The following is an 11,356-nucleotide window of genomic DNA, read 5'->3' as shown; positions in this document are numbered from 1 at the left end:
TCGATGATATAGAGTACAGTATCAACGTATGCATATGAGATGAACAATGTAGGGTAAGTAACATTATATAAGGTAGCATTGTTTAAAGTGGCTAGTGATATATTTACATCATTTCCCATCAATTCCCATGATTAAAGTGGCTGGAGTAGAGTCAGTGTCATTGACAGTGTGTTGGCAGTAGCCACTCAATGTTAGTGGTGGCTGTTTAACAGTCTGATGGCCTTGAGATAGAAGCTGTTTTTCAGTCTCTCTGTCCCAGCTTTGATGCACCTGTACTGACCTCGCCTTCTGGATGGCAGCGGGGTGAACAGGCAGTGGCTCGGGTGGTTGATGTCCTTGATGATCTTTATGGCCTTCCTGTAGCATCGGGTGGTGTAGGTGTCCTGGAGGGCAGGTAGTTTGCCCCCGGTGATGCGTTGTGCAGACCTCACTACCCTCTGGAGAGCCTTGCGGTTGAGGGCGGTGCAGTTGCCATACCAGGCGGTGATACAGCCCGCCAGGATGCTCTCGATTGTGCATCTGTAGAAGTTTGTGAGTGCTTTTGGTGACAAGCCGAATTTCTTCAGCCTCCTGAGGTTGAAGAGGCGCTGCTGCGCCTTCCTCACGATGCTGTCTGTGTGAGTGGACCAATTCAGTTTGTCTGTGATGTGTATGCCGAGGAACTTAAAACTTGCTACCCTCTCCACTACTGTTCCATCGATGTGGATGGGGGGGTGTTCCCTCTGCTGTTTCCTGAAGTCCACAATCATCTCCTTAGTTTTGTTGACTTTTACTCTTTATAGGTATGTGTTTAAAAATGTTGCTTTATTCTATAAACTACTGACAACATTTCTCCCAAATTCCAAATAAAAATATTGTCTTTTAGAGCATGTATTTGCAGAAAATGACAACTGGTCAAAATAACAAAAAGATGCTGTGTTGTCAGACCTCGAAAAATGCAAAGAAAATAAGTTCATATTCATTTTTAAACAACACAATGCTAATGTTTTAACTTCAGAAATCAATATTTGGTGGAATAACCCTGATTTTCAATTTCAATTCAATTCAATTTCAATCACAGCTTTAATGCGTCTTGGCCTGCTCTCCACCAGGCTTTCACATTTATGTTGAGTGACTTTATGCCACTCCTGGCGCAAAAAAATCAAGCAGCTCGGCTTTGTTTGATGGCTTGTGACCATCCATCTTCCTCTTAATCACATTCCAGAGCTTTTCAATGGGGTTCAGGTCTGGAGATTGGGCTGGCCATGACAGGGTCTTGATCTGGTGGTCCTCCATCCACACCTTGCTTAACTGGCTGTGTGGCATTGTCCTGCTGGAAAAAAACAATCCTCAGAGTTGGGGAATGTTGTCAGAGCAGAAGGAAGCAAGTTTTCTTCCAGGACAACCTTGTACGTGGCTTGATTCATGCGTCCTTCACAAAGACAAATCTGCCCGATTCCAGCCTTGCTGAAGTACCCCCAGATCATCACTGATCCTCTACCAAATTTCACAGTGAGTGCGAGACCTGGAGAGGCCTATAAGCCACAGCGTCTCGCACCTACTGTGAAATTTGGTGGAGGATCGTAATAGTAAATTCAGAGAAACTGATAATTTTGCAGTGGTCTCTTCATTTTTTCCCAGAGGTGTAGAACTACATGTGAAAATGTAACAAGGTTCATTCAAGGTTCCTTTAAGATGTTCAAGAGTGGCCTGAAGTGTTTTTCTAACCTAAAAGAATCCCCCCCACCGCCCCTCCAGAAAAAGTATAGGGCTCGCAGTCCGGGTAAGTAGTCTGGCTTTCAGTGACTTGCTCAACGCTCTTAACGCCTAGGCTACCTGCCGTCATCTGGCGCCACCTGGCGGCAGCAAGTCTAACACACACACATACAGGAATAAATATTAAAAAGGTGGAACTAAGGTGTGCCATGCATGGCCAGCCCTTAGATAAAAAAAAAAAAATGTAATAGCCAATATATCATACATAAGAATGACCTTTATTGGCAGTCTCCAAGTCCAGTAAAAGACATGGTGACACCACAAAAAAAGATAATAGCGGTGCTGACTACCTGTAAAAGGCTATACAATAAAGAGAGTCGCTAACTTGATACATTCCAGAAATGTACTGGGCAAACCACCAACGTTTCGGGCATTACATTGTCTTCTTCAGTCTTCAAGTACACACAGCCACCTGCAACCAATCACACGCTCGCAGCCGGTAGGTCACAATCACATGACTACCAACTGTTCTGTTAATTTTATCTCAAAGTATAGCCTCGGCTCCCAACCTTCGCTCACGTTTAAAAAAAAAATTGTTACCAACATAATGGCAACATTAACATTACTGAAGATGAACTGAAAGTCTGTGGCAAAGGCTAAACTGAATGTGATGTATCCTGAACGGTTAAACATAATTGTGGAGTTGTTGTGTCCCAGGCTGAGACGTTATATTGATTAATATCTGAATACGCGTGTGCGCAATTGAGCATGCGCATGTTGAATCCCCTCATAACCGTCACAGTCTTGTTTCTATGCACTTATTCGAAACACAACACTGAACACTGCTGCCAAAACAGCGCACAGATTTCTACACCTTGAACACACTGCACCATGGACGATTATATGGTAAATATATATATTTTCATGGTTCAAGTTTCTGCCTCAACATTTAACCTCAATGTAGTTTTCTGACAGACGTGATATCAAGGGGTTTGCAATGGTTACATTAAAACGTACCCATTTGTTACAGCATAATTATTAGCTTATGTTTTTGTTTATTTGCATTACTGTAACATGTAAGGTAAACATTGTTTTTAAGATTTTGGATGCAATGTGCCCCGGATGCTTTGGGACAGTTCTATTTGTGAAGGAAAGAACGTCTGATCTGGAGTTTACACTAAAGAAGGTAACGTTATACAGTAGTGTAGTGGGCACACATTTGATAAGGATTTGCATTGTTTTTTTTTAGAATAGATGTTGACATGCTGATATAATTCTGCACCCCACAGGTTGAGTGTTTGGATGAAGGCAGAGCCAACCAAGCATACCAGGAGGTGAGATCCTGTAGGCCTCTCACAAAACTAGTATTGATACTATGCAAAGTTACTTAATAATCTACGTTGCAATAGTACAGTAGTAAGCCTAGTATATGTCAGCTACTTGATCCACATGTCACCATCTGGCTATTCCATCTGATAGGCCTATCTGTTGACATTTTGGTACACACGGTCTCTGTGTCCATCAAAGTCATGTGTTTTTTCCATCAGGCTCATTGTCTGCTGAATGTGAGACATCCCAACATTGTCACGTATAAGAAGTTATTCATTTTTTGGGATGAAAGTGTAAGTTTGTTATTTACAGATGAAGTATATGTCCTGTATATGACACATAGGGCAGCAGGTAGACTAGCGGTTAAGAGTGTTGGGCCAGTAACTGAAAGGTTGCTGGTTTGAATCCCAGAGCCGACTAGTTGAAAAATCTGTAAGTTGCTCTGGAAAAGAGTGTCTGCTAAATGACTAAAATTAACATTTACAAATGTTAAAACATGAATGTCAGTCTCATTAAATCATTTTGCCTTCTCAGGTATCTTCTGTCTTTCTTTCAATGGTAATGGACTGCCCATACATGACAACCCTGTCCACTATGGTCACTTATCACAGACAGGAGGAAAAGAAGATTAAAAAAAAGGTCATCAACAACTCAGTAGATTTTCCCATCACTAGTTGAACAAGTATTAACACATACTGTATGTTATCAACCCCTTAAGCATTGAGGGCAATGAGTGTTGTTTTCCAAGCAGGTCATCAAGACATTTTTGGGACAAATGGTGGATGCTTTGGCCTACTTGCACAAACGGAGTATTGCTCACAGGTAACCTGCCCCTCACATTTAAATGTACTGCCAGGCAAGCCTGTATAGTTTGTGTGAATGAATAGCCTATGGTTTCTAAAAATTATAATTTCAGAGTACAGTTTCTCTTCTTTTTTTTTGTAGGAATTTGAAGCCATCAAATATTCTGATCACAAAAGAGGCCAAGTTTGTCATATTTGATTTTGGAACTGCCTCCATCACAGGAGATAGAGTAAAGTTACACAAAAGAGTAAAGGACTGTATGTATAGAATATTTCTTTATTTTATTAAATGGAATTATGTAGTAATTAATAACAGTACAGTTGACTTTGTTTGCTACTTACTGTATCGCTATAGGTGCCAAACGATGGATGGCTCCAGAGAGCCTGACCCATCATCAGATGCCTGAGAAGTCCGACATTTGGTCCCTGGGGTGTGTCCTTCTCGACATGCTGACCTGTCACATGCTTGATGTACGTCTATCACTGACTAGTTACTCTTCATTTACCATAGAGGTGGGATTGATTTGTAGATCAGCATTTCCCAAAACGCTCTCCTCGAGTATCCCACCTATGTACTGTAAATCATTTAATCTAGTCCAGTACTATCGGGGGCGGTAAGTAGCCTAGCGGTTAGAGCATTGGGACAGTAACCATAAAGTTGCTTGTTCGGATCCCCGAGCTGGCAAGGTGGAAAAATGGGCCTTTCCGCCTTTGAGCAAGGCAGTTACCCGACACAACAACTGCTCCCCGGGCGCCGGTGACATCAATTTAGGCAGCCCCCCAAACCTCTGAGTTGGGGGTTGGGTTAAATGCAGAAGACACATTTCGGTTGAATGCATTCAGTTCTGCAACTTTCCCAACTAGTATACCTGGTTTGACTAGTTGAATAAGGTGTGCTGAAATGAATCAAAGAAGTGGGAAGGCTGATGGTACTGGAAGAGAGGTTTCAGAAACACTACTGACGGTTGGCACCAAACAGAAGAAAGCGGACTGAAACAGGGAACTTGTCCCCCCACCCCCCCAAAAAAATCCTTGTTTTCCGTTGCAAAACATTTTGCTACAGTGTGGACTAATGAATAAGACCCTGATCTCCCATCCACAGGTGGAGGGATCTATCTCTCAGCTGCTGAGGATCAGAGAGGACCAGACATCACTGAACGTCATTGTCCTCAAGGGCCTCCACCAAGTCCTCACTATGATGTTGGACCGCAACCCAAAAACCAGGACCAGCGTGTGGTGAGTAGTGTAGTCGCCCTTGACCATGGGTGTCAAACTCATTCCACTGAGAGCTGAGTGTCTGCGGGTTTGTTTTTTCCCTTTCAATTAAGACTTCTATAACCAGCCGAGGGGAGTTCCTTAATAATTAGTGACCTTAATTCATCAATCAAGTACAAGGGTGGAGCGAAAACCCGCAGATACTCGGTCCTTCAATGAGTTTGGGACATGTGCCCTAGACTGTCAGCTGTCACAGTTTGGTTGAAATCTGGTTGAGCTCATCACAGAGACATTCCAAGGTTGAAGTCTGGTTGAGCTCTCATCACAGAGACATTCAAAGGTTGAGGTCTGGTTGAGCTCTCATCACAGAGACATTCAAAGGTTGAGGTCTGGTTGAGCTCTCATCAGAGACATTTCAATGTATGTATTGTACTTATTAATGGCAATATAAATTAAACTTGAACTTTAGTTATAGATACAGGGGGGATAGGATGAACTAGTGTTATGCTATCCCTTCACTAATGTCTTGTGAACAGACTATGTAAACATACATGGTACCATCTGACAAAATGACACAAGATTTTAGTTCTGGGTCAACTGAGATTATCTCTCCAATAAAGGGAACTGGTGAATGAGGATCTGGTGAAGCATTGTCTGCTGTTGTGTGGCTCCCCTCTACACGCCATGAAGAAAACACTGCCCCCTGGTGTCCATGGGCTGCCATTCCACCAAGGCTTTGACAGTGTGCTCGGTTGGTACTTCCTTTTACTGTCCTCCGTTCCCTACTAGTTTTATTAAAATTGTGTATGTTTTTGTACAATACTGTGCGAATGAATGTACCTGTCTAAATTACTGCAGAGGTTAATCCCTATAGCCTACTTGTCCTCAAGAGTTTGCAGTTGTGTTCTGACGAATAGTGGTCCATTGTAATTTGCAGAGTTCATGCAGACCCACAGAGATGTGGAATCTGTCCAGATGTCAGCTCTGTCATACCTGCTGTCTGAGGAAAGGAACGGTAAGGCTGTTTACTTTGCTCATTATGGGCGATATGATCTTTAAAATTCTTATCATATAAATCTAGCCTGGTCCCAGATCTGTTTGTGCTATATAGGTTGGGCTCCCGAGTGGCGTAGTGGTCTAAGGCACTGCATCTCAGTGCAAAAGGCGTCACCACAGTCCCTGGTTTGATTCCAGGCTGTATCACATCCGGCCATGATTGGGAGTCTCATAGGGAGGGCACAATTGGCCCAACATTGTCCGTGTTTGGCCTGGGTGGGCCATCATTGTAAATAAGAATTTTTTCTTCACTGATTTGCCTAGTTAAATAAAAGGTTAAATAAAAAATAAAAATAGGTAACTCATGGTCCTTGTCATGCCAAACAATCCGATCTGGGACCAGGATATTACAAATGTTCCTCTAGAAAAACATGGCCTCTACTTTAACTTTAAATTGTTATGGTAGTATTCTACAGGGTAACTGACGTTGTTATAGCCGTCACCACTGCCATGCAAAGTCACATGGACTGTGCAGGTGTTCAGCAAAATGGTTGCCAGGTCCTACACCAGCGTTTAATTGCAGGTAGGTGAACACTTGGGGTGGGTTGCACTAATATGGGTTAGATTCCTCTGCCATGTTGGTATTAGGTTTGGTTGTATAGACGACAAGGTTGTCATCTCTCTGCAATACCCTTGAAGTGCTGGGCCAAGCTGGGGATGGCTCCTGTCTGCTTACCAAGGAAGTGATCACCTGTGTCCTGAACGCCGTGCACAGTCACCCTGAGAAAGCACCACTGCTCACTCATGCCTTTCAGCTTCTCTTCTGTATCACCGGGGATGGTCAGTAATACTTTAATAATAGGTCATCTACCATTTTAGATTCAGGTTACCCGGATTTTCCCAAATGCACAGTGTGCTAATACATTCTTTACTTGGGGATGCACAGTCTGTTTAGCTATCATTCCACTCCTTCCCACTCCTTGTCATGCTAAACATGAATTTGGCATATGTCATGGAGTACTATGAGTGAAATATTAGCTATCAGTCTGGTACTCAGGTTAGTGCAAATGGGGGTGCTAAGCCTATTGTTGAGGGTACTTCAGCACTGGCAAGCCCCTCCCTATATTATTACTGACATACCTCCCTTTCATCAGAGCAGGCAGCCAGAGATGTGCTGGACCTGGACGGTATCAGAGAGGTGCTGAACACACTGAGGAAGTTTCCAGAGGATTGTGACATTGTCGTGCCCTGTTGCAAATGCTTATGGAGCGTACTGACACAAAGTGAGAGCTGTCATTGTGTAAATTAAATTATCTGCAATTTCTTGATAATTTGCACACACCATGAGCTCTACCACCAGCCAAAGTGTTGTATGTGTGAACAGCATATTGTGATTTTTCAGGACTTTGCCTTGGAGCTGTACCTTTGAAAGATGCTGTGGAGGCTGTGTGTGTGGCAGCAGAGGCACACATGCAGGACAGCACAGTGATGGAGGCTGTGTGTGCAGCCCTGTCGTCCCTGACCCTACAAGGTAGGCTAAGACCTTCAGAATATTAAGGGCGCTTTCACATATCCCCTTATGACCCAGACCCAGATCCATGCTATAAAGCATGTGTGAAACGCAAACGAACCCTGGCTTAAACAAATCCTGGACCTGCTTGAGTAGCGGGTCCAAGATCCAGGTATTGTGACACGGCAGCGTGAGTTGCATTATTTTTTTTTGCCCGTTGTAAATAAGCTAGCTCGCTAGCATCATGTAGAATGTGCTTGTTGCTGATTGCACCCTCAAACTGTTATTTTCAGGTATTGTGAAAGCAAAACATGTTCTGTAGAATTCTCACAAACGCTCCAGGAAACCGAACCAGGGTACTACATTTTATATGTGAAAACGCCCTAAGTCAAATTATACAAATTAGTCAGAAATGTAGTTTCCACAGCTTGTCTTTGCACATCAGCACACCCAAATGATTGATTCATCACCAGATTGATCGATTGATTGACTAACTGATTGGCGGATTCTCCACTGATAGGTTTATCTGAAGACCAGGACATTGAGAATTCCACCCTTCTGTTGATGCACGCACTCCAAGCACATTTAAAGCATAGCTATGTGGTGAAGTATGCTTTCCTTGCTCTGGACAGTCTTGTCAAAAGCTCAGGTGAGTCAACATAAACATTGAGACTTTTATATCAGAACATATGAGAACTGTCCCTGTTCCTCTATTCCTTTTAGAGTTGGCTGCTTTCAGGCTTCTCCTCGCCCCCAATGGAGGAAGTGGATTAGCTATTGTCAAGGAAGCAGAACTCCAACACCATGACAACCCAGAGATCGTAGGGAACTTTTGTAGCCTCCTCAGTGCTATGGCCCGTTATGGTTAGTGTACACTCCTCACCTTGAATGTGGTGCTATAATTTTCCCTTCAGAAAACCATAGCCCCTGTATGTGACTGTTTTCCCAGGTGATGTCATACCCGAGTTAGTTGCTGAGAAGATACCAGATGTCTTGGAGCAGATTGAGAGGCAGTTTTCATCAAATAAGGGAAGTCATTGACTGTGCCTAAAATGCAGTTAATGTAGACTAAGATTGATTTTAAGGTATTTATAAACTGGGTGGTTCGAGTCCTGAATGGTGATCGGCTGAAAGCCATGGTATGTAAGACCTTATACCACGGGTATGACAAAATATAACTTTTTACTGTTTTTAATTACGTTGGTAACAAGTTTATAATAGCAATCCGGCACCTCGGGGGTTTGTGGTATATGGCCAATATACCACAGCTAATGGCTATATCCAGGCACTCTGCGTTGCGTCATGCTTAAGAACAGCCCTTAGCCGTGGTATATTGGCCATATACCACACCCCCTCGGGCTTTATTGCTTAATTATAAACTGGATGGTTCAAGCTCTGAATGCTGATTGGCTGACAGCCGTGGTATATCAGACCGTATACCACAGGTATGACAAAATATAACTTTTTACTGCTTTTAATTACATTTGTAACCAGTTTGTAATAGCAATAAGGCACCTCGTGGGTTTGTGGTATATGGCCACTTCGCGTTCCATTGTGTATAAGAACAGCCCTTAGCTGTGGTATATAGGCCGTATACCACACCCTCTCGTGCCTTATTGATTAAATATAACAAAAGTTACATTTGGGGGGGGCTCAGATGTAATCTACTACACGTCTGATTCTTATTGCTTTATTGTATAGGTCAACGCTCTCCAAGTAATTGATCAGCTAAACCTCTAAACAACCTCTCTCTGATCCCACAGGAGATAGCTCAATTGGCAAAACATGCCCTCCACAGCACAACAAGCTTTGGAAGAGTCAACATGACAAGCTCTACATAATTCAAAGTGTCACGTTGTGCTTCATGGATTGCTATAGTGACAGTCAAAATGGTGGTTATTTCAGTTGTTTGTTTTTATTATCAGCTGTACTAGTTGCTATACTGTATAGGCCTACATGTCCAAAGAGTAAGCTGTTGGTTATTAAACTTATCCAGAAAAACGTATCACCTTATCTGTTCAACAGTTTTATTGCCTTATCTAGGTGATTTAGCTGTCACATTATCCTAGAAAATGAAAAACATTACATTATTAAAATGATTAAAACTTATTACGTTAGCCAGTGTTATTACATACTGTACCAGTTGAAGATCTTACAGTATAGAGACAGATAGGCCAAGTGGTGGGAAAAAGTAATCAATTGTCAAACTTGAGTAAAAGTAAGGATACCTTAAATAGAAAATAACTCAAGTAAAAGTCACCCAGTAAAATACTAAAAGTCTAAATGTATTTGGTTTTAAATATACTTAATATACAAAATGTACGAACAAAGCATTTGTTTAGTGAGTCCACCAGATCAGAGGCGATACAGATGGACCAGAAGTGTTCTCTTGATAAGTGTGAATTGGACCATTTCCTGTCCTGCTAAGCATTAAAATGTATTTTTGGGTGTAAGGGAAAATGTATTGAGTAAAAAGTGCATTATTTTCTTTAGGAATGTAGTGATGTAAAAGTTGTCAAAATATAAATAGTAAAGTAGAGACCCAAAAACTACTTAAGTAGTACTTTAACGTATTTTTACTTAAGTACTTTACACCATTGCATAGGCCTGTATGTATCATGTTTATTTTGTATTTATGTCCTACTGTATTTGTGGTCTACAGCTACAACTTCTGTACAGTGCAATCGGAAAGTATTCAGACCCCTTGACTTTTTCCACATTGTTACGTTACAGCCTTATTCTAAACTTGATTATTGTTTTTTTCTCCCTCAATCCATACACAATACCCCATAATGACAAAGAAAAGTTTTTTAGCCATGTTTGCAAATTTTATAAATAAAAACTGATATTCCATTTACATAAGTATTCAGACCTTTTACTCAGTACTTTGTTGAAGCACCTTTGGCAGCAATAGCCTCAAGTCTGTATTTGGCTAGTTTCTCCCATTTCATCTCTGCAGATCCTCGCAAACTGTCAGGTTGTATTGGGAGTGTCGCTGCACAGCTATTTTCAGGTTTCTCAAGAGATGTTAGATTAGGTTCAAGTCCGGGCTCTGGCTGGGCCACTTAAGGACATTCAGAGACTTGTCTTGAAGCCTCTCCTGCATTGTTTTGGCTGTGTGCTTAAGGTCATTGTCCTGTTGGAACGTTAACCTTCGCCCCAGTCTGAGGTCCGGAGAGCTCTGGACCAGGTTTTCATCAAGGATCTCTCTGTACTTTGCTCTGTTCATCTTTCCCTCGATCCTGACTAGTCTCCCAGTCACTGCCTCTAAAAACATCCCCACAGCATGATGCTGCCACCACCATGCTTCACTGTAGGGATGGTGCCAGGTTTCCTCCAGACGTGACACTTTGGCATTCAGGCCAAAGAGTTCAATCTTTGTTTCATCAGACCAGAGAATCTTGTTTCTCATGGTCTGAGAGTCCTTTAGGTGCCTTTTGGCAAACTCCAAGCGGACTGTCATGTGCATTTTACAGAGGAGTGGCTTCCGTCTAGCCACTCTACCATAAAGGCCTGATTGGTGGAGTGTTGCAAAGATGATTGTCCTTTTGGAAGGTTCTCCCATCTCCACAGAGGAACTCTGGAGCTCTGTCAGAGTGATCATCAGGTTCTTGGTCAGCTCCCTGTCCAGGGCCCTTCTCCCCCGATTGCTCAGTTTGGCCGGGTAGCCAGCTCTAAGAAGAGTCTTGGTGGTTCCAAACTTCTTCCATTTAAGAATGATGGAGGCCACTGTGTTCTTAGGGACCTTCAATGCTGCAGACATTTTTTGGCACCCTTCCCCAGATCTGTGCCTCAACACAATCCTGTC

The 11,356-nt window shown here is 42.5% G+C and overlaps 1 protein-coding gene across 2 annotated transcripts; it reads left to right on the top strand.

Annotated features, from left to right (window-relative positions):
* Nucleotides 1-2,257: 2,257 nt before the first annotated feature.
* Nucleotides 2,258-8,740, top strand: LOC112249657 (serine/threonine kinase-like domain-containing protein STKLD1). Of its 2 annotated transcripts, XM_024419441.2 has the most exons (18): nucleotides 2,258-2,601; nucleotides 2,795-2,881; nucleotides 2,985-3,029; nucleotides 3,243-3,317; nucleotides 3,559-3,663; nucleotides 3,776-3,846; nucleotides 3,970-4,085; nucleotides 4,183-4,298; nucleotides 4,930-5,063; nucleotides 5,663-5,793; nucleotides 5,980-6,057; nucleotides 6,505-6,621; nucleotides 6,738-6,878; nucleotides 7,193-7,321; nucleotides 7,441-7,569; nucleotides 8,069-8,197; nucleotides 8,272-8,412; nucleotides 8,498-8,740. In XM_024419441.2, the coding sequence occupies exons 1-18, from the start codon at nucleotides 2,587-2,589 to the stop codon at nucleotides 8,587-8,589; spliced, it is 1,851 nt and encodes a 616-aa protein (XP_024275209.1). In that variant the 5' UTR covers nucleotides 2,258-2,586; the 3' UTR covers nucleotides 8,590-8,740. The 2 variants fall into 2 exon arrangements, with proteins under 2 accessions (XP_024275209.1, XP_024275210.1); XM_024419442.2 differs by lacking the exon at nucleotides 3,243-3,317.
* Nucleotides 8,741-11,356: the final 2,616 nt, after the last annotated feature.

This window comes from Oncorhynchus tshawytscha, linkage group LG04, assembly GCF_018296145.1.
Source record: "Oncorhynchus tshawytscha isolate Ot180627B linkage group LG04, Otsh_v2.0, whole genome shotgun sequence".
NCBI classification, from domain to species: Eukaryota; Metazoa; Chordata; class Actinopteri; order Salmoniformes; family Salmonidae; genus Oncorhynchus; species Oncorhynchus tshawytscha.
The sequence above is the reverse complement of the archived record's forward strand: the minus strand, read 5'-3'. Positions and strand labels throughout refer to the sequence as shown.

Bases quoted from the DNA above. Each gene is read 5' to 3' on its own strand.
- LOC112249657 (XM_024419441.2), top strand. The intron at 2,882-2,984 runs GTAACGTTATAC...TGCACCCCACAG, and splicing joins TGGAGTTTACACTAAAGAAG to GTTGAGTGTTTGGATGAAGG. The intron at 5,064-5,662 runs GTGAGTAGTGTA...TCTCCAATAAAG, and splicing joins AAAACCAGGACCAGCGTGTG to GGAACTGGTGAATGAGGATC.